The sequence below is a fragment of the Ictidomys tridecemlineatus genome, chromosome 11, assembly GCF_052094955.1.
Source record: "Ictidomys tridecemlineatus isolate mIctTri1 chromosome 11, mIctTri1.hap1, whole genome shotgun sequence".
In the NCBI taxonomy this organism is placed as follows: Eukaryota; Metazoa; Chordata; class Mammalia; order Rodentia; family Sciuridae; genus Ictidomys; species Ictidomys tridecemlineatus.
Window position 1 is genome coordinate 101942592 of NC_135487.1, and position 23298 is coordinate 101965889.

At 38.1% G+C, this 23298-nt stretch overlaps 1 protein-coding gene across 3 annotated transcripts in view; it reads left to right on the plus strand.

Moving 5' to 3' along the window:
* The window catches only part of Eeig2 (EEIG family member 2), a 79035-nt gene extending 67671 nt beyond the window's left edge, over positions 1-11364 (plus strand). The window contains exon 11 of one of the 3 annotated variants that reach the window (XM_078026920.1): positions 4524-6642. In XM_078026920.1, coding sequence (XP_077883046.1) covers positions 4524-4617 — 94 coding nt within the window. In that variant the 3' untranslated portion in view covers positions 4618-6642. Of the gene's footprint in view, positions 1-63; positions 1009-4523; positions 6643-6668 lie in introns of those variants that run through there. The other 2 variants (XM_078026921.1, XM_078026922.1) reach the window with 2 other exon arrangements.
* Positions 11365-23298: the final 11934 nt, after the last annotated feature.

Below are 23298 nucleotides of genomic sequence, written 5' to 3' on the forward strand. Positions count from 1 at the left end.
GAAATTGCATGTTTTTTCCACTAAGCTACATCCCAAGTTCTTTCTCTTCCTCTCTTTCTGCAGTGCTGGGGCTCAAATCCAGAGCCTAGCACATGCTAGGCAAGTCGTATACCACTGAGTTATACCCCCAGCCTGCAATCCATTTTATTTTTTATTTTGAGACAAGGTCTCACTAATTGGCCTAGAATTTGGCAATTCTCTTGCTTCAGCTTCCTGAAGAGTTTACAGGTGTGTGCCACTGTCCCCACCTCTTGGTCCAGTATTATAGACAGAACAAAGTAAAACCATATTTCCAGCCAGTGGCCTATCTTTTTTATTTAATTTTTTCTTTTTAGTTATACATGTAGAATGTATTTTGACATTATACATAACATAGAATATAACTCCCCATTCTTGTGATTGAACGTGATATGGAGTTTCACTGATCATGTATTCATATATGAACATAGGAAAGTTATGTCCCATTCATTCTGCTGTCTTTCCTTTTCCTATCCCCCCTCTATTCCCTTCAGTCCCCTTTGTCTAATCCTCTGAACTTCTATTCTTCCAGCATCCACATATCATAAAGAACATTTGACCTTTAGTTTTCAGTGACCTTTCTGTTATGTGCAGTTAAGCACCCACTCAGCAACATAAGCTAATAACTAACTTTTCTTGCACTCTCCTTTCTTACTGCTAGAGTCTAACATACATTCCAAGTTAATTTCTAAAGCCAGGTACAATGGCACGCGTCTCTAATTCCATTGACTAGGGAGGCTGAGGCAGGAGAACTGCACCTTCCAGATCAGCATAAGCAATTAAGCCTTAGCAACTTAGTGAGACCCTATCTCAAAAGATAAAAAGGGCTGGGGCTAACAGAGATATGAAAAATTGTGGTATATATGTGTAATAAAAATTTTAATGCCAAAAAAACACAAAGTACATGTATAATACATGAATTGGTGTGAACATACTTTATATACAAAGATAAAAATTATGCTCTATATGTGTAATAAAAATTGTAATGCATTCCACTGTCATATCTTTAAAAAAATAAAATCAATTAAAAAAAAGGGCTGGGGCTATAGCTCCTTAGTAAAGTGCCCCCCACCCACTGGATTCACTCTGCAGCTACCAAAAAAAAAAATCTGAAAACCAAATATCATTTTGGTAGTTATTCAGATTCAGATGGAGAAAAGTTACCTGCCAGACCTACCACCCTGATTCTCAATATAAGTTGAGTATTCCTTGTCCAAAATACTGAGGACCAGAAGTGTTTCAGATTTCAGTTTTTTAAGTTTTGGAATATTAACACTGACATCACCAGTTGAGCTCCAAAATCTGAAACTTTTAAGCAAAATGCCATCCTCAAAAAGTTTCAGATTTTGAAACATGTTACATTTTCAGATTAGCGATAATCAGTCTATACTTCAGAATGGTAAGTACAGCTGTCAAGAACACCTTAGGAATTTTGTTTATTTATCTTTTATGTGTTGCTGAGGATCGAACCCAGTGCCTCATATGTGCGAGGCAAGTGCTCTGCCACTGAGCCACAACCTTAGCCCACCTTAGGAATTTTGATTGTCCTCTTCCTCACATCCTTTCTGTGCACCCCTGGCACTGTTTCTATGTAATATTTATGTACAGCTTACACACAACAGAGTAAATCAGAGTTGCAGGGGTATGGGAGTACCTAGGCCAAGACATTTGTTTTATTATTTCATGCTTAAAATCTGAAAGAATTTTTAGTTCATTTCTTGTACCAGTATTCATTTTAATGAGTAGCTCCTATGTATCCAGCACATTATAGAGCCCAAAGGATACAAAATAGTATCTAATAGCAAATACCTACATCATTAACTAGAGTCATATATGGTAGGTAGGAAAGAAAGAAACATAAAGATGCTATGAAGAAATAATTTTTTAAATATTTTTAGTTGTAAATGGACATAATACATTTATTATTTTTATGTGGTGCTGAGGATCTAACCTTCACATGTGCTAGGAAGGACTCTACCACTGAGCTACAGCCCCAGCCCTGAAGAAGTAATTTGAAAAGCAGTTTATAAAGGATATAACACAAGTTAGACCTTTAATTAATCTTCATGACTTATCCACTCATTAAATTTAGTTAACTTTTGGACCTGCTTGTGGATAAGGATACAAGGAGGAAAGACCCAGCTCTTACCCTCAGCCAGCAGATGGTCCTAGCACATGGAGTTGGCACCTCAGCCAGTAGACCAAATTACTATTGCCTGTTTTTGTAAAGCGAGTGTCATTGGAACACAACCATGCCTGGTTACATATATACTATCTGTGACTGCTTTGATGCTGTAACAGCAGAATCGCATAGTATAGCAGAAACCATGTGGCCCACAAAGCCTAAACTATTTATATCAGGTAAGATAGACAAACTATAAATAGTAGAGGGAACTCAGAGAGAACAGCAAAGGGACTCAGATGGAGAAACTCCCTGGAAGAGCTGACACTTGAAGAGGGTCTTTGGGAGAATAAATATAAGTGGGTTTTTTAAATATTTATTTATTTATCTATCTTTAGTTTTTTTTTTAAGGTGGACACATTATTTTTGTTTTTATATGGTACTGAGGATCAAACCCAGTGCCTCATGCATGCTAGGCGAGCGCTCTACCACTGAGCCACAACCCCAACCCATAAGTAGGGGTTTATCAGGCAAATTCAGGGAAGATAGATATTCCTGGTAATAGGAGAAAATAACATGAATTTATAGGCATTATAATTATACAATACTTATTATAGGTAAAATTGAGTGTTTATTAGTTATGTGCCAGGCATAAGCACATACATATTTGTATTACATTAATTTCTTATAGTATCTCTTTAAGTGCACACAACACACTATAATTAGTTATTTAAAACATGGAAATAGATGCACAACTATAATCGCAGCTGCTTTGGAGGCTGAGGCAGGAGGATTGCAAATTCAAGGTCAAGCTGGGCAACTTAGTGAGAGCCTGTCTCAAAATAAAATTGAAAAAGAAGGGGGCTAGGGATGTAACTCATTGCTCTCTCACCTTGGGGTTTGATCACTAGCACCACCAAAAAAAAAAAAAAAAAAGACTGAAGTTCAAGACCAGCATCAGTAACGTAAAAGAACCCTATCTCAAAATTTAAAGAAGAGCTGAGGGTGCTCAGTGGTAGAGCGTCACTGGGTTCAATCCCACTACAAAAATAAAATAAGGAGACAAAGACACAAAGAAGTAGAGATCATTTGCCCAAGGCCATAAACTAGTTGAGTGGTGAAACCAAGGCTCAAGATTCATGTCTCTTTCAATCCAAAGCCCATCACACTTAACCAATTTGACCTTACCAGCTTCTAAATAATATGACCTAGTTAGAGAATTGCCTAAAATATTTCTTCCCAGAATGGGTCATGTGAAAGTAATTTTGAGGACATAAGGTTGGTTGAAAAGTATTTTTAAGCCCAGTAATAAAGGCCTCAGTTGATATAATGAAGAGTTTATTCTTCCTTATATCTACAGTAGGAGCCATTGGTGATTCTTGCATGGAAATGAGCTATCAGAATGGCATTTTAGAAAAGTGACCATAATTTTGTCAGAGCAAAGAAAGATACATCAAATATTTTCAATATGTGCTATTAGTATTATTGTTATTCAGAGAAAAGAAAGATGAATTTTGGTTGAGAGATCATCTAAAACTTAGGATACAAAAACATTTATTTAGTAAAGAAGCTGATTCTGGTTCCCACCCCCTTTTCAAATGAATACTAGAATAATCACCTGGGGCCCGGGGTTGTAGCTCAGTAGTAGACTATTTGCCTAGTATGTACAAGGCCCTGGGTTTGATCCCTAACACTTCTAATAACGAAAATATGAAAAAAATACAATAATCATCCAATGCATGAAAGCCTGAAGTGTTCATTAGGTGTCAAAGTAAATGGTTCATATGACATGCCACAGAAACACCAAAGAACATCAGAGAGAATATGTCATGGTGAAAGATAATGGGCCACAGAGGCAGATAGACATGGGTTTCATTTCTGGATTAGCTATTATGACTCAGCTTAGCTATGATCTTGGCTAACCACATCTCTCACTTTCTACCAGAAAGAGCACTGCATCAGTAGGGTTAACATCATAGGCTCAGGAGTTGGGCTGCTTAGTTTAGTACCAAGTTTCACCACTTATTAGCTGTGTCTTTGAAAGTCATTTCTCTTTACATTTCCTCACCATAAAATGCTGCTAATGGAAACTATCTCATAAGAATAATAAGGTTAAAATTAAATGAGGTAAGATATGTATACGCTTATAACAATATCTGGTATGCAATAAGTATTCGATCACTTTATATACACTAATTGAAGATCTGTTGCAGAGTTAATTCTGGAGATTAAGCTATTTGAAGTGCCCAGCATGCTCCTTATACACATAGGCTCTCAATAGATAATGGGTATTTATTTATCAGAGAAGTTAACATGTCAGCATTAGATATGTTCTGTGAGATAAACTATGGTGGTACAAATGAAACCAGAATCATTTACCTAGGTGCAGAAGAGAATGGAGAGAACACAGCAACAAGCCATACAGATTTGGTGAGGGCTTTCAGCAAGTAACCTGTCTGAAGTCTAGTGGATACTGATTGCCTGCACAGGGTTTCTTATAGGGTCCTGTGTGCACCTGCTTGCTCAACTTTATTTTCTAAAAAGAAGTCTGCTTTGATTTCATTTTTATTCTTTTGTATGTTGTCTTTTATCTCTGATTGCTTTTAAGATTTCCTCTTTTCACTACTCTTAACAGTTTGATTATGATATGCCTTGATGTATTTCTCTCTGTATCTATTCTGCCTGAGATTCATTAAGCTTCTTGGATCTCTGGGCTTATAGTTTTTATTAAATCTGAAAATTCTCCTACTCTTCCTTCTGGTATTCTAACCTTCAAATTCTGTCCACCGGCTTTTCTGAGCCCTGACCTCCTACTCCTCCACTCAGACCACCAAGTGGTTAGGTCCTCCCTCTCTGCAGATTAGGGAGATCCTGAAGCAAACTGCTTCAGGCAGCAAGTTGGGGCCATTGTAGGACTTTCTTCATTGATTTCCTTTTTACTGGGAAAAAAGTCTTGCACTGCCTGTTGTCCAGTGTGTGCAAACTATCATTTTCTATGTTCTTTTGAGTTTATAATTATTCAAGGCAGGAAAGAAACCTTGGTTCCTATTATTCCATTATGGCCAGATCAGAGCATACTTAAAAGGACATCTCAAAGACAAGTTCCTTCAAATTACGATTGTCTGCTGGGGCTAAGGTTGTGGCTCAGTGGTAGAGTGCTTGCCTAGCACGTGTGATGCATTGTGTTCCATCCATAGCACTACATGTAAATAAGTAAATAAATAAATAAATAAGATTATGATTGTAGTCTGTGAGTTGTTTGTTTTTCTTTTTAAGCAGTGCTAGGGATTGAACCCAAGGCCTCACACATGCTAGACAAACATGCTACCACTGAGCTAAATCCACAGCACACAAATTCTGATTATCTGTGGCTACAAATGGATATTCATTGGTACTCATTTGAGAATGGTCTCATCATTTCTTCTGTGCAGTGAATCTGTTTTAATTTTTGGTGGGGGATGAGATGCTAGGGATTGTACTCAGGGGGCACTAGACCACTGAGCCACATCCTCAGACCTATTTTGTATTTTATTTAGGGACAGGGTCTCACTGAGTTGCTTAGCACCTTGCTTTTGCTGAGGCTGGCTTTGGACTCGCAATCTTCCTGTCTCAGCCTCCCTAGCTGCTGGGATTATAGCTGTGCGCCACCAAACCCAGCTGTGCAGTAAATTTGTAAGAACCCTCAGCAGTCAGCTTAGAAGTCCAACTCAGTTCATGATGTACTAATAACCACTAACTTAGTGCCATCTTTTAAAATTTTCTCTTAAAATGCCATTAAGTATCCAGTGCCAGGATGCACACCTAAAATCCCTGCTATTTGACACACTAAGGTAGGAGAATCCCAATTTCTAGGCCAAGTTGGCAACTTAGGAAGACCCTATACCAAAAACAAAAATTTAAAATGTCTAGAGCACATGTAGCTCATTGGTACAGTACTTGTTCAGCAAAAATGAGGCCCTGAGTTCATTCCCCAGATCTACCAAAAAAAAAAAAATGACATATATGTATTAACTAAAACAATTCTCTAGCCAGTTCTGGGGCATGCTCCAGAACTGTACTCTCAGCTGCTCAGGAGGCTGAGGCAAGGAGGACTGTTTGAACCCAAAAGTTCAACGACATTGTGAGACTTGGGCTCAATAAGAAAACCACACTACTATAACAACTAAAGACTATCATCATTAACTGAGTGCAAGGCCTGATGCACTGCTGAAGTCACTTATACTCCTGGATGAATTGACTTTTTAGCATTTGTATATAAACATGTTTGAAGAGAATATTCCTTGCAGGAGTTTGTTGATAGGTCAAGAATTGTGTTATTAGATTATTATGGAAATAAGTAGGAAGATCAAGGCCTAGACTAACCCAATGTATTAATTATAAACATTTATTCTTTCAAGTATTTTCTACTTGTGATACCTTTTAACCTTGTCGAAATGAAATCTAGTAGAAACCTGTTCAGTGCATTCTCTCTCAATTTCAAATACTTCAGCACAACATTTTGAAGGTTTTATTCCCCCTGCTGTTCTAGGGTGGGGTCTGGAGCTTATGAACAAGTTGTGATCAAACGCTAGCAGTCAAGCCGGAGATCTGAAGCTTCCCTGTGGATTTAAAGTGTGGGCAGTTGATATATGGAGGCATTTTAGTCGAGCACTTAAAAGGAATCTGTGAACCTCATCTGTCAAGAAGAAAGCCAATGCTGATTTCGTCTCCAAAAGCGCCCACCTTCCCCACCCAGTGAGAAGGAACATCTGAATGGTATTCTCAAGGCAGTGTGCCAGAGTGTGCCTTGGAGGTGCACTGCTCCTGTGGCCACTGCACATGACAGTAAAAAACTGTTCTTTCTTTCAAAATACCCAATGGGAAAACAGCACTAGATATGTCTGAGTATAATTTTAGTATTCAAGAGTAAAATCTATGATAGAGGTGCTCAATAGATTGGGCTGTATGTTTTTTATTTTAATTTTACATTTTAGATATAAGTGAATATAATTTAAATTTAAACCCTATAAATTCTGTCAAGATAGTTATTAAGTCCTCTTAAGGAAATATTCCATATTATACTACCTAAGGTATTATACTGTTTATTAACTCATTTTGATGCAATAATTGATATAAAGTGTGGGTGTTCATGCTTTGGGAAAATGTTTTACTACAATAACATAAAATGCTTAAAATTATTATAAATATATCAGTCATAAATCAAATGACAAGTGTGTTTTAAGTCTGAGGTAGGTAAATGGATGTGATGTTGTTATTATGTGGTATATAGTATTGTTATTTGTCATTAACATTAGATGAGCTGCAGAATCCCCACTAGCACTATACATGAAGATTTAAAATAAGGTTAATATTCAATGTGTTAGGCCACCATAAGGCACCCAAACAGAAGAACTATTTTAATTCACTGAATTAAGACCTGCTGGTTTCAACAGTCAAAATTTAGAACACGAGGAAAATTGTGATATGATCTGAAACAGAGCATCCTTTTCTATGAAAATTCAGGCTTGTCCAAAGCTGAAACTTACTCTGACATGGTAGTGGGTAGAAAATAGGAAACAGCTACTTAACATTACTGAGCTGAAGGATTGGTAGTTTTCCATTTTAGCTTCCTATGGTCAGATATTATGTTTTCTTCTTTACTATATCAAAAATTAATTGTTTTGAGGCAAGAGTAGACTGTAATATACATCAAATATGGCTTTAAAATATGAATATCTCGTCTGGTTTCAGTTTCACAGCACAGCATATAAACTTTAGAGGTTTTCTGTTCTTATATGACCGTCTCCATGTGGAAAGATCAAAACCTTCTTGGAATCAAATAAAAACTCAGTCACTGAAGAAAAACAGATTCCTTAGAACCACTGATGTCCCAGTCCTTAATTTCGAAATCATGTTCAAGAAAGAAAATGTCAGAATAAAATTGGTCTAGCTTTCATGTTGGCAAAATATCCAAATTTAAAGGTTTGGAAAAAAATAGAAAAGTTCATGTTAGGAACTTTTTTTTTTTAATTTCAAAGATTGGATATCCCATATTAATAAATTTTTACAAATAGATTCTGAAATTTTTAAAATATTCTGAATTCTTAAATTATTTAGAATATTTTGGATGTTGAAAAGGTTTTATAAGTCCAATATGTTTTTTATTTTTTAAGATATATTTTGAAGGCCATGTGCGGTAGCACACGCCTGTAATCCCAGCAACTCAAGAGGCAAAGGCAGGAGGATCCCAAGTTCAAGGCCAGCCTCCTCAATTTAGCAAGGCCCTAAACAATTTGAGAGACCCTGTCTCAAAAAATAAAAAGGACTGGGGATGTAGCTCAATGGTTAAGCACCCTGGGTTCAATCCCTAGTATCAAAAAATAAAATATATATATATTGAAGAAAAACCATTGACCTGAATATTTTAGTGAAATTATGCTTGGTTAGTTTTCTTAGTCCAAATAAAGAAAATGATTTATTAAGAGGTAAAGACTCCACTGTTCTATACAACTACAGTGCACTGGTTTTTAAAAATGTGGAAAGAAAAAAGAAAAATCCAAAGCAACAGTGACTGTGAAACTAAGCAAAAAGGAAGAAAGACTTGTCTGTCTTCAAGTGAACTGATCCTTATTACATATTATGGAAAGAAGCAAAGTTTTAGAGATAGGAAGATAGAAGATATTGTTTAAAGAGATATTTATTATGACATTTTTAAAACATATTTTTCTATTTTCAAAATATTGTTTCTAGGCTATATTTTATTGGCATTTTGGCAGATGATTTTGCAGTTTTAAAAATGATAAAACTAGATTATAAGCATGGTTCAGTGAGGATACTCCTCAGACCTGTAAAAGGTGCTTTAGTCAGGGCAGTGCCCTTGTCTTACTCATCCCTGGCTGACCCTGGCCTTGTCTCTATTCAGATTAGTTCTTGGTATTTAAAATGGTACAGAATGCTTTTTTTTTTTTTTAAATGAAATGTGAAGAGATTTTAAAAGCATGAAAATCATGCATTTATAATTTTAGCAGGCACCAAACCCTTCTTAATTTATATAGTAGTAAACATAAAAAAAATAAGCAGAAACATTAGTTAAGAAGTTAAGAGGGGAAAAAAACTTAATGGCCATAACCTTTGCAGTCAAAGTTTGGATTCATTTATTTATTCTCATATTCCATTGGAATACTTTGCATTCAAATTTCGCTACAGTCCTATCAGAATATTTATTAAGGGTTGTTAAGAGTTAAGTGCCTTCCTTACTACTATAGTTTTTCTTTCCCTAAAACTTGTATTGTTAATCTCTTAACCACGTAGCTATTGGAAAAAAAAAAAAAGCTGCTTATTAAATATGAAGTCCTGGGCTGAGGATGTAGCTCAGTGGTTCAGTGGTAGAAAATTTGCAAGTCCCTGGGTTCAATCCCCAGGGCTGGGAGAGTGGGGGTGGGCGATATATATAAAGAAATAGACTTTGTGTGTATATGGTATCTATATCTATCTATCTATATGATATATACTTATATACACACACACACACAAAGTCCACTTTTTAAGTTTAGATAATTGGACTTAGAAACTTTTGATTTTGTTTTAATAAAATGGATTTTGAAAAGTAGATTCTTAATAAATTAATTTTTAAATATTAAAGTCAAACTTCTAATAGCCCAGTGTTACATAATTTGCAAATATGTAACACTTTTTCTAGTTCTGTCCTAGAGAAAAAGACTAATGGCAGTTTAAAGCTACATGTTTGGGATGAGATAAATAAGAGTCTTAAATATCTTGTTGAGAAGCATGCACAGGCCAGTTAGTTGAACAGATGTTGACTGAGACAGACAGGATATGAAGGAAGGGTAGCACAGGGCAGAGAAGGCCCTGGGCCATCAGTTTACACTTTAAAGGTTGACTCCCCTTCGTAGTCTTCTGTGTAAAGGCTTCTGTGTACAAACAACTAGTGTACATTAGTATTTATGATCTGAAAAAGTCTTGACCAATAATTCTAAACTCCACCTTCCCATTCCAGCATAAAATTATCAGAATAATATCCAAATTAGATTCTTCTATATATGCTTTTTTGAACAAAACTGTGAGCCACAAATGTTGACCATTAGCTCTTTTGTTGCTGCAGGGAAAAAAATAATCTTCAACTTGCCTCTGTTCAAAATGTATTCAAATTCAGGCAGGAATGAGTTTTAATAACTTAAAGATCCCAGAGTAATTTTAGACTTTCAGGTTTCCATGCTAACTAAACTGCTTTGCAAGCTATAAAATATTTCAATGCTCTGAAGTGCTCTGAAGTATTAGGCTTACATAGTATGACAAATCCATAATAAATCTCTGAGAGACAGACTGGGCTCATATGATGGGGTTGCATTCTATTTTCTTAACAAGGCTTTAATTTGGGAAGTTCTGAAATTATGCTTGGTCAGTTCTCTTAGATGGTACGTCATGTGAATATAATCAAGTATAGTAGTTGAAATGATAAGCCGCTGTTCATATGTTGGCTTAGGTACTATGCATAGTGTTAATAGCTGAGATGTTAAAAAATATAAAACATAAAGGGTAAAATATTCCTGCATTAAGCCTATTTTAAGACTGCCCTGAAAATAAAGGCCTTGTTCTCTTAAATATGTGATTTTCATAAGATAATGTATACATACTGTATTTTAAATGGTCATGTGGGTGGTCTTCCCATGTGACAAAGCTGATAAAATTTTTAATTTACATACAATGTATTCTGCATTTTCAAATGTTTATTTATGTATATAACAGAAAATTCTCTAGCTGATATTCATTGACCAAATCCCACACAAGGGAAGACATTTTTTAGTATATACAAATTTTATTGTTTTTTTGGGAATAGATCTTATTTGGGGATCACTTTCCTCTTGTGTGTTTATTTGACCCTTTGGTTGATTAACTACAACCTGTATTAACTTCCAATCAATCAATTTATGAAAAATGCTATTGGTGGCAGGGGACTGGCTCAGTGATAGAGCACTTACTTAGTATGCACAAGGCCATGGGTTTAATCCCCAGCACCACCAAAAAAAAAAAGGTTATTGAAGTGATTCCATCAGTATGCTAATACTTGGAGAATGAACTTCATATTTATATATTTCCTTGTTTCAAACAGTACAATGATAGTCCAGGCAATGTTTCTTTTTTTAACAAAAAAATTTATTTGTAAAATGTTTGTAATGTAAAGATGAATCTCATACATGTTCAATAAAATATATATCTTAAAAGTTTGAATATTCTTTTTATTTTAAAATTAATATTCTGTCATAAAACTGTGCCAAGGTAAGAAAATAAATAAAAATATAACTTTCTTGACTATATAGTATCTGACTTTAACAGCTCCAGTGGAGACATCTGTCCAAACCATGGGGCAGCCCATGGAGTGGCATGGGCTTTGCTGAGAGACAAACCTGAATCTGAATGCAAACTACCTTCTGAACCCATTTCCTCATCTAGGAAGGAGATAATACAACTGACTCTGTCAGATTGTGATGAAGAGCATGAGTTAAGAGTATGCTGAAAAATTGAAAACAAATTTAAAAAGAAAAAAATTCCATTTAGTAGGCTGAGGTGTTTGTTTTATTGCTTTTGTTTTGGGTACTGGGAATTGAACCCTGGGGGTGCTCTACCACTGAGCAATCTCTCTAACCCTTTTTATTTTTCTAGACAGGATCTCACTAAGTTGCCTAGGTTAGCCACAAACTTGTAGTCCTCACTCAGTATTTTATCAAATCAAAAATAGCTTTTTAGCATCTACATGCATATAGTAATTCTCATGTTGGTGGTTCTTATATTAGTGATTCACAAGTAGTGTGAATTAATATTTATGATTTGAAAATCATAATCATTTGGGCACACAAATGGTTACTGAATGTGCTACTAATAGAATTTAAGATCAACACTTAAGAGATTTAGTGTCACCCATATCCTTGTCAGCTTTTCTTCCCTTTAATTACAGATTGGTGGTCTTCTGTGGACAGCACAGATTATGGAAGGTTATATGATTAACATGAAGTACCATGCTTATTGGCAGAAGCTGGTAGGTTGTGGGCACCAGGAGAGACCTTCCAAACCCCTCCCCCGTGCACAGGATCATACAGGATTGCCCAGGATAACTTTGTAATGGGTCACAGCAGAACCTGGAAGGACCTCTGATCTGTCCTCAGACATCCTTGTTCACATTTCTGGCGTGGGCCATCTTCTTATGACTTAAACCACCTTACCTCAACACCTAGTGGTTTCCCCTTCTCCCTCTACCCATCCTTCCTCTTTTACCTATTTCCACCTGTTCCCTTTCTGTGTCCCTATGTATCATTTATCTGATATCAGCACTTAATGAAATCTGTCCTTCCATTTGTATAATAGGGTATCATGAATGGAATTCATCCATCTATGTTATATGTCACATAACAAAAAAAATTAGGGAAAAAATAGGAAAGGCTCAAATTTAGAGATTCCCTGGGTTAGAGATTTCTATCCCATGTGTACCCCATGTGAGAAAATGCCAGAGACCTTCCTGTATGGATTGGTCTAGACCCACCCCACTGCTGTGCAGTTCTGGCCTGAGATACTTCAAGTGGGCATCCCTATGAGTTTTTGTGGGTTTTGTTTACATCTTAGATGACAAGTGTGAGCAGTTACTTAAGAAAAGTGTGCCACCTTCTGGCACTGAAAGCCAGTGACTTAGGGAGTCTACTTTTCCCAAATGATCTGTGACTGCTTCTCTTTGATATATACACCATGAAATTAAAATCAAAGGAAAAACATTTTGTGGGGGGCAGGGGTTAGTAATACTTTTAAATACTTGGAAAAAAAAGATTTTATAGCATTGTTTATTTTGCTTAGACCTTTTTTTCCCCTTTAGTGTGGGGTTGACGAAAGATTCTGGAATTACATTTCCATGAGGATTTCTACCAAAAATGACTAAAGAGCAGCGTGACTAAGTACATGTGGACAGAGGTTTAGACCCAGACATGGTAGCAGAAAAACACAGGACCCATTCAATGAAAGCCAGCAGTCCTATGGGTCAAGGATGAGGTGTGGAAGCAGCAGCAGTGTTTCTGGGAAAGGCAATAATATGTCCACAGCTTGATTTGACTAGTTCTAGCCAAAGTCACAACATGGAAGATGAAGTGAAATAGGTAGAAACAAGATAATTACAAACCAGGTACGGTGGTGTGGGCCTGTAATCCCAGCGACTAGGGAAGCTGAGACAGGAGGTTCACGAGTTCAAAGCCAGCCTCAGCAAAAGTGAGGCGGTAAGCAACTCTGAGATCCTGTCTCTAAATAAAATACAAAGTAGGGCTGGGGATGTGGATCCATGAGTTCAATCTCCAGTATCCACACCACCCTCCATACCCCTGTTGCCAAAAAAAAGGATAATTACAGCAAAGAAGGCAAAAGGGATGTAGGCAGAGTTGTATACAATTTGGCAAGAACATTAACAGGGCTTTAAGTATTAATTTTCAGGAGAAAATGAAAGTAACATGCAGGCTTCAAAAACTAACATTTACTGTACACATTTCTAAAACTTCCAGCTCCTACCAGCTTGCTTGTTATACTCACCAATATTCCCAATGTCCCCCTTTTCTGGATAGTTCCAAAGAAGATGGGTTTACTGTAGTTAACACTTAGCACACACCACAAGGCAGATATCTGTCATTCTTTTTTTTTTTTTTTTTTTTTGAGAGAGAGAGAGTGAGAGAGAATTTTTAATATTTATTTTTCAGTTTTCGGCGGACACAACATCTTTGTTGGTATGTGGTGCTGAGGATCGAACCCGGGCCGCACGCATGCCAGGCGAGCGCACTACCACTTGAGCCACGTCCCCAGCCCAGATATCTGTCATTCTTTAAGTCTTTGAAAGATTTCACCCAAGCCAGGTATGGTAGCGCACGCCTGTAATCCTAGTGACTGAGGAGGCTAAGGCAGAAGTATCCAAAGTTCAAAGCCGGCCTCAGCAATTTAGCAAGGAACTAAGAAATTTAGGGAGACCCTGTCTCAAAATAAAAAGGGCTGAGGATGCGGCTTGGTGGCTAAGTGGCCCTGTGTTTAATCCCTGGTACAAAAAAAAAAAAAAAATCCGTCTACATTGTGCTTGGTATGATGGTGCATGCCTGTAATCCCAGCAATATGGGAGGCTAAGGCAGGAGAATTGCAAGTTGAAGGCCGACCAACTTAGCAAGAGCCTGTCTCAAAAAGGGCTAGGGATGTAGTTCAGTGACACTTGATTCAATCCCCAATACCACATACACCCCCAAAAAAACAAACCTAATTACTCCACATGGCCACTGTAAACAGTGCTCAGTCCCCGACTTCCAGCCTACTGCTTACCACAATTTCCACAGGACCGGGTGTGATGACTTTTTCATTTTTGTTGGCACCACAACACCAATGGAGGAACTGAGGGCTAGGAACACTTGTAAAAAGCTAAACTGCTTACTAGGTATGCTATAGAGGGAAGGTTAGAAATTAGAGCAGAGAGGAGGGAAACGGGCCAGGAAGGATGTGAGCTGGCTACTGTGTGAGGAAAGAGGAAGGTGCGTATGGGGAGTCTTGTGAAAATGTTAGGGGGCCAAGTTTCAGATCTCAGTGGTATGCAAACTGAACTTGAATGCAGAGAGTGCTGTGAAGACTGAAGCTGCTGGGAATTCACAGAAATCCTAAAAAGGGTTTTTGCTATAGTTTGGATCTTGACTGTTCCCCAGAGGCCCATGAGTTGAAGGCTGGGTTCCCAGAGTGATGCTATTGGGAAGTGGTGAGACCTAGTGGATTATTTGGGGTTATTTGGGGGCATGCCTTTGAAGGGGTGCCCCGTCTCTTTTGCTTCCTGGACATGAGGTGAGTGGCTTTGTTCCTTCCATGTGCTCCCATCACAGTGTGCTGCCTCACCACAGGGCCAAAGCAATAGGTTCAATCATGGACCAGAGCCTCCCAGACTGAGCCTAAATAAAACTTCTAACTACTCCAGGTATCTTGTTATAATAGTGGAAAGCTAACAGTTTTGGAACTTCCCAGACCTTGGGAAATATAAGTTGGAGGTAAATGCTGGTAACTCACATGTCACATGTATGTGTTGGTATGCTGGTAGTGATGGAAACTATGAAAGGAAAATCTGCAGTAAAATTCAGCCTCCTACCAAACCACATTCTTCATTTTCATACAGTGCAGTTTAATTGCTTGGTACAAAGACATCTTTCGTGGCTGTGTTTGGGGACTCTGCCTTATATACTGTGTGGTCCAAACATGTCATTCCCCTAGGAAAAAAAAAGGAACCATCTGTCCACAAAAGGGTCACCAGTTCTTCCAAAACTGGAACTGGGGGATTGAGATGGCAAGATAGAGAAGGTAACATTCCTGGCTGCTCCATGGAGTGAAACCAAGAAAACTGACATCCAGTTTCTCAGCAAGTGAGGTACTGGAAACCTTCAGGGACACTATAAGTCTATAGGGCAAAAACTCTACTGCCTCAGATCCATATAGTTAGATGAGTAGACACAAACAACATGAAAAAGCAAAGGAACAAATTGCCCCAAGCAAACCAAAACACTCCAATAACAGAATCCATCAACACCACAATGGAAGAAATGTCACAGAAACATCACATAGTTAAACTGATCTGCAAAGTAAGGGTTGATATAAGAGAAAATAGGGGTAGCAAAAGATCATTTCAATAGAGAGAGATTCTGGGAGGGAAAAAAAAACAGAAATCCTTGAAATGGAGGAAACAGTAAACCAAATTAAAAATTCAATAGCATGACCAACAGAACAGACCACTTGGAAGACAGAACCTCAGGCAATATGTAATCTTGAAAATAAAGTGGAAGGCTGGGGTTGTGGCTCAGAGATAGTGTGCTCACCTCGCAGGTGTGAGGCACTGGGTTTGATCCTCAGCACCACATAAAAATAAAATAAAGGTATTATATCCCCCTACAACTAAAAAAATAAATACTTTTTTTTAAAAAAAGAAAAGAAAGTGGACCATGGAGAGAAGATGCTAAGAAACCATGAACAGAACTTCCAAGAATTATGGGATAACATGAAAAGACCAAATTTAAGATTTATCAGAATAGATGAAGGTGCAGATACGTAAACCAAAGGAATGCACAACCTTTTAAATTACATAATATAAGAAAATTTTCCAAAGCTAAAGAATGAAATGGAAAATCAGATACAAGAGGTTTATAGGACCCCAAATTTACAAAATTAAAACAGACTCACATCAAGGCACATTATAATGAAAATGCCTAGCCTACAGAATAAGGATAGAACTTTAAAGGCTGTGAGAGAAAAATATCAGATTCCGTATAGGGGAAAACCAATACAGATCTCAGCTGATTTCTCAAAGCAGACCCTCAAAGTTAGGCGGTCCTGGAGTAACATATACCAAGCTCTAAAAGAAAATGGATGCCAACCAAGAATCCTATATCCAGCAAAATTAAACTTCAGATTTGAAGATGAAATAAAAACTTTTCAAGATAAACAAGTGTTAAAAGAATTCACAACCAGAAAGCCTGCACTTCCAAATATTCAACAATATTCCATAAAGATTAAATGAAAACTAGTAAAGGGAGGAACCATACTAAAGCAACAGTCAATCAAAGGAGAAACTAATGCAAATTAAAAACTAGAAATAGGGCTGGGGATGTGGCTCAAGCGGTATTGCGCTCTCCTGGCATGTGTGCGGCCCGGGTTTGATCCTCAGCACCACAAACAAAGATGTTGTGTACGCCGATAACTAAAATATAAATATTAAAATTCTCTCTCCTTAAAAAAATTTAAAAATAAAAAAAAATAAAAACTAGTAATGAATCAACATGACCAGGAACACAAATCATCTCTCAAAAACCTTGAACATTAAAGGCCTAAATTCATCAAAAGACAAAGACTAGCAGATTGGATTAAAAACCAAGGCTCAACAATATGCTGCCTCCAAGAGACTCACCTCATAGGAAAAGGAATCCACATGCTGAAGGTGAAAGGATGGGAAAAAACATCACTCACTGAATCACTTAAGCAAGGAGGGATTTCTACCCTTATATCAGATAAAGTGGACTTTAAGCCAAAGTTAATAAGAAGGGACAAAGGAGGACATTCCATACTGCTTAAGGGACTTTTTATCAACAAGACATAACAGTCATAAATATTTATGCTCCAAACAATGGAGCATCTATATACATCAAACAAACCTTTCTCAACTTCAAGAATCAAATAGACATCAACACAATAATACTGGGTGACTTTAACATGCCTCCCTCACTACTGGATAGAGTTTTCAAACAGAAACTAAACAAAGGAACTATAGAACTAAATAATACAATCAATTATTTAGATTTACATATAAAATATTTAATCCATTAATGACTGAATATACTTTCTCGGCAGCACACAGATCCTTCTCTAATACAGACCACGTTAGGTAAGCTATCACATATATTGGCATACAACTGTAATATTACCTTAATATATTTTTAGCATCTGCAGGGTGATTTTGATAGCTCCTTTTCCATTGATATCAATTTTTTGTGTCCTTGCTTTTTTCTTGATTTTATTTTTATTAAATTTTAGCTGTATTTTTTCTCTATTCCATGTATTTCTGCTTCTACTCTTTTTCCTTCCTACTATTTGAAAATAAAGTGTTAATTCTAGTTTCTTTCTGATACAAGTACTTTAAAATACTTTAGATTACAAACATTTATCTGAGTATTATTTAATCAGAGATCCTGATATTTTAAGCTTTTATTATCACTTTGTTCAAAGCACTTTTTATTTACTTATTTTGTGCTTTCTTTGACTTCTGAGATATTCATAGGTGTGCCATTTAATTTTGTAATAGTTGACATGGGGTGGGGTTTTGTATCTCTTAAGGTTTCTAATGAAGGATCCACAGTCTATAGGATTTCAGTTTTTTTAATATTTATTTTTTAGTTGGACACAATGCCTTTATTTTTATGTGGTGCTGAGGATTGAACCCAGGGCCTCACATGTGCTAGGTGAGCGCTCTATCACTGAGCCACAACCCCAGCCCCAGGTTTCAAATTTTTAAAAAGGTAATAGATTCTTTTTATATTGATTGTTGGTTACATACAGGTCAAAACTGATCAAATGGCATACTTCAAATACGTGTATTTTATTGTACTTCAGTTTTACCTCAATAAAGCTATGGGGGAGAAAACTAGAACTGGAAAGAAACATAATAAATTTTTGATAGTTGTCAATAGGGGTGAAATTGAGGGCCAAGACGGGAGGTGGGGTAAATGTGGAGAGACACTTAATTTCTTTGCATCCTTATTAACAATTTGGGGTTGGTTATTTATTTATTCATACCAGGGATTGAACCCAAGAGCATTTTACCACTAAGCTACATCTCCAGCCCTTTTTAATTTTTGAGACAGGATCATGATAAAATTACTGGGGCTGGCCTTGAACTTGTGATCCCCCTACTTCAGCCTCCTGAGTTGCTGGAATTGTAATGCATGCACCACCCCACCCAGCTAACAATTTGGGGTTTTTTAAAGCATGAACTTTAATTAAGGTTTTTTTAAAAAAGCATTACTGTTACTGTTTTGTAAAAGCACATGTAATCAAGAATGGAGTATATCCAGATGCATTTATAAAGTATATTGCTGAGCCAGGCATGGTGGCACACACCTGTATTCCCAGCAATTTGGGAGACTGAGGTGGTAAAGTTCTAGGCCAACCTGAGCAATTTAATGTTTAATGAGATCCCGTCTCAAAAAAAAAAAAAAAAAAACATAAAAACAAAGCCTATATATTGCTGAGGCTAAGGAGGACCACAAATTCTAAGCCAGCCTGAGCAATTCAATCAAGACCCTGTCTCAAAAAATAAAAAGGGCTGGGGATGTGTCTCAGTGGGCAAGCAGCACCCTTGGGTTTAATCCCAGTACAGGGGGCGGGGCGGGGGGGAGCAGAGGAGGTAAAAATGAGTTACATAAGGTATTACCAAGTTTATTTTGAATTCTATATAGTTCTGAACTGTCTTAGTCTTACTTTTGTAATATAAGTTTTAAGGTTATTTTCAAGTTTTCAGTTCTTGCAAGTGTGGTGGTGCATGCCTATATTCCCACTGACTCAGAAGGCTGAGGCAGGAGGACTGCAAATTCAAGGTCAGCCTCAGCAACATAGCAAGACCATGTCTCAAAATAAAAAAGGCTGGGGATGGAGCTCAATGGTAAAGCACCCCTAGGTTCAATCTCCAGTACACTCTAAATTATTTCAGTTCTTAACTGGTAGGATTTTGAGGGCTGAGGTTATGTGGTAGAGTGCTTGCCTAACATGCATAAGACCCTGGGTTTGGTTCCTAGTTCAGGTATTTAGGGTTGTTGCTTTTTTGGAAAAGGAGCTGGAAGTAAAGGCAGTAACTATCTTGTCCATCAAGGTCCCTTCACTTTAAGACATCTTAAAGTTCAGCAGAACTTAGACTTCAGAGAAAATGTTTCTTCTCCTACAGCCCCACCAATAACCCCGGCAACCAGAAGCTTCTCAGACCACATTATCTAAAACCTATGCTGAGCACTAGGATTGTGACAGCAGTGAACACGCTTTACACAACATACAATGGATAATATATTATCAGAAGTTTCCCAACAAGCCAGTCATGGTGGTACACATCTGTAATCCCAACAAGTCCAGAGGCTGAGACAGGTTCACAAGTTCAAGGCTAACCTGTGCAGCCTAGTGAGACCCTCAGCAACTAGCAAGACCCTGTCTTGAAATACAAAAGGTCTGGGGATGTAGCTCAGTGGTAAAGTGTTCCTAGATTCAACCTCTAGTAACCACCCCTGCAAGAAAAAAAAAGAAAAAGTTCCCCAACAAGAACAAATGAAAGAAAAACAAATTGCATTAAAAACCTTCAGGCTGGGGATGTAGGTCAGTGGTGGAGGGCTTGCATAGGATGCGTGAGGCCCTCAGTTTAATCCCAGCACCACACTAAATAAAATAAACCCATCCCTTCTGGAGAAAGTGACCCCACTTAAAAAAAAAAAAAATTCTGGCTCCAGTGTAGATCAGCACCTCAACACATATTCAGCTTGTGCAAGGACTGGGGTTCAATCCCCAGCACCCCAAAAAAGGATAAACTTCTCCAGATAAGGGCCAAAAAAATCCCACTTATAACAAAGCATAATTGTGAAATTCCAGATGTGCAGTTAGCATTAAGCCATTAAGAACTCAAGGAGCGGGCTGGGGATGTGGCTCAAGCGGTAGCGCGCTCGCTTGGCATGCGTGCGGCCCGGGTTCGATCCTCAGCACCACATACCAACAAAGATGTTGTGTCCGCTGAGAACTAATAAATAAATAAATAAATATTGAAAATTCTCTCTCTCCCCCCTCTCTCTTAAAAAAAAAAAAAAACTCAAGGAGCCAGGTGTGGTGGTATACACCTGTAATCCCAGCAGCTGGGGCTGAGGCAGGAAGCTGTCAAGTTCAAGGCCATCCTCCAGCCAATTTAGCAAGGCCCTAAGTAACTCAATAAGACCCTGTTTCAAAAAAATAAAAAGGACTGAGAATATGGCTCAGTAGTTGAGTACCCCTGGGTTCAATCCCTGGTACAAAAAAATAAAATAACACTCAAGGAATTCCTGTCTTGTCTCTGATTTCTTAGAAAGCTCCTAGGGCCTCAGGGTGATAGTCTCAGAACTGAACTAGGAAAGGAGAGAGTCCATTCATCATGGGGCAGGGGGAACAATTCAATGCCCTAGGAGGAAGAATGAAGGGACAGCTGGTGATAAGTTTAACAAAGACTGAATGAGACACCTCATTCAGTAGGTCCCCACTCTAGTGTCTTTCAGACAAACCAGGCTGCAAGCTATACATGACTCACACTCTAGAGGGGGCTGCACACTTACATGTGGGGTGCCACTCACTGCTTGTTTAAGCTGTCGGGTATGACTATTTGATTTCAGAAACTATTTTGAAGAATGATAATGCTTGCCAAATGTGGTGACACACACATCTCTAATTCTACTCTAATCAAAATAATTTTTAAAAAAGGTTGGGGATGTGACTCAGGAGGATCACAAGTTTGAGGCCCAACTCCCCAACTTAGCAAGTCCCTTTCTCAAAACAGGAAACAAAAAGGCTGGGGATATAGCTCAGTAATAGAGCATCCCTGGGCTCAGTCCTTAGTATTATAAAAAATTATCCTCAACTCTTTAGGTCTGCAATATGAATGGCTATGAGACTAACACAGCCACATCAGATGACATATATCAAATGACATATTTAGCCTATGCCAACATAAATGGGGTTAAATTCCCTTAGGACTCCAGCCAGCTGCTTTCTGCATTTATAGCAGTAAGGATTTTAACCTCTAATTACTTCCCCTATATGAAGACCACCATTTCTATGCTGCTATAAGGGCAAAGGTGACTCTATTTAGAACAAAGGTCTGGGCTAAGAAGATGGCTCAGTTTTAGAAAGCTTACCTGGCAGGGGGGCCTGGGAGTAGGGGAGAACATGGGTATAGAAAGTGCAGAGATGGGGCATCTAGGAGAAAGTAGCTCCAGCCCCCATGTCAGCCTGAGCACTTAAAAGTTTTCTGGGTAAGCACTGGATGTGGTGGCAGTATAATCCCAGTGTTTCCAGAGGCTAGGCAGAAAGATCACAAGTTCAAAATCAACCACGGCAATTTAGCAAGGCTCCAAGCAACTTGGTGAGATCCTGTCTCAAAATTTTTTTTTTAAAAAAGGAGGGGAGGGGGCTGGGATTGTGACTCAGCTATAGAGCGCTCGCCTAGCAAGGGCAGAACCCGGCTTCCATCCTCAGCACCACATAAAAATAAAGGCATTGTGTTGTGTCCATCTACACCTAAAAAAAATAAATATTAAAAAAAAAAGGTTGGGGATGTGGCTCAGTTTATAGCAGCACAATTCACAATAGCTAGACTGTGGAACCAATCTAGAAGCCCTTCAATAGATGAATGGATTAAAAAAATGTGGCATTTATACACAATGGAATATTACTCAGCACTAAAAAAATAACAAGATCATGGCATCTGCAGGGAAATGGATGGCATCAGAGCAGATTGTGCTAAGTGAAGTTAGTCAATCCCCAAAAACAAATGCCGAATGTCTTCTCTGATATAGGGAGGTGACTCAAAATGGGGTAGGGAGGAAGAGCATGAGAAGAAAATTACCTCTAGATAGGGAAGAGAGGTAGGAGGGAAAGGGAGGGAGAAGGGGAATTGCATGGAAGACAGAAGGAGATCCTCATCATTATACAAAATACATGTATGATGATGTGAGGGGGGGAAAAAGAAATGTGTCACATTAGATTGGGTAAAGAGAAGTGATGGGAGGGGAGGAGACGGCAAGAGGGGATAGGAAGGGCAGAATAAAATAGACACTAGTATTGCTATATGTATACCCATGTCTGTATAACCAATGTGATTCTGCAACCTGTACACTCAGAAAAATGAGAAATTATACCCCATTTGATTCAAATGTATGATATGTCAAGATCATTGTACTGTCATGTGTAACTAATAAAAAATAATATAAAAATAATTTTTTTAAGGGTTGGGGATGTGGCTCAGTGGTTAAGCACCCCTGGGTTCAATCCCTGGTAACCTCAGTTTCTGGATGAACATAGTCAACTTTGGAGAAATATGAAAGGGCTGACCCTGGATAGAAAATGTGGCCCTAACAAAGAAGGGAGCCCCAAGGTGAAACTTGTGCAGAGGCCTAGAAAGGTGAAGACAGAGGGATTTGGGGATGGGGTTGGAAGGATACAAATCTCTTAAATCATGTGCACATCTGAACATAGATGAAGTAGGTGGGGATTAGTTTATGAAATTAAAGGAGAATCAGCTGGGTAGCAGTGGTTATGTGGTTAAGACTTTTCTAGAATCTCTTCTTTGTTCCCCACTGTCACCAAATCCACTTTTCAGATTAACCCTCCAAAGCTCAGCTTGAGGAGGCCTTCCAACAGGAGGACTTGCCCAGGGACTAACTCTGCTCTGCCACAAGGCCCATCTCCAGGTAGTCAGGATATTCCAGGTGTGATACCATTTGCCACAGATATACATTCTCCCCTTGTTCCTTAGAAGACCACCAAGTATGCACATAGCCTCCCAAACACAGACCACATACACTCCAGCTTCCCTGGCCATACACTTCATTCTAGTCAACAGGAAGTATGTTCCC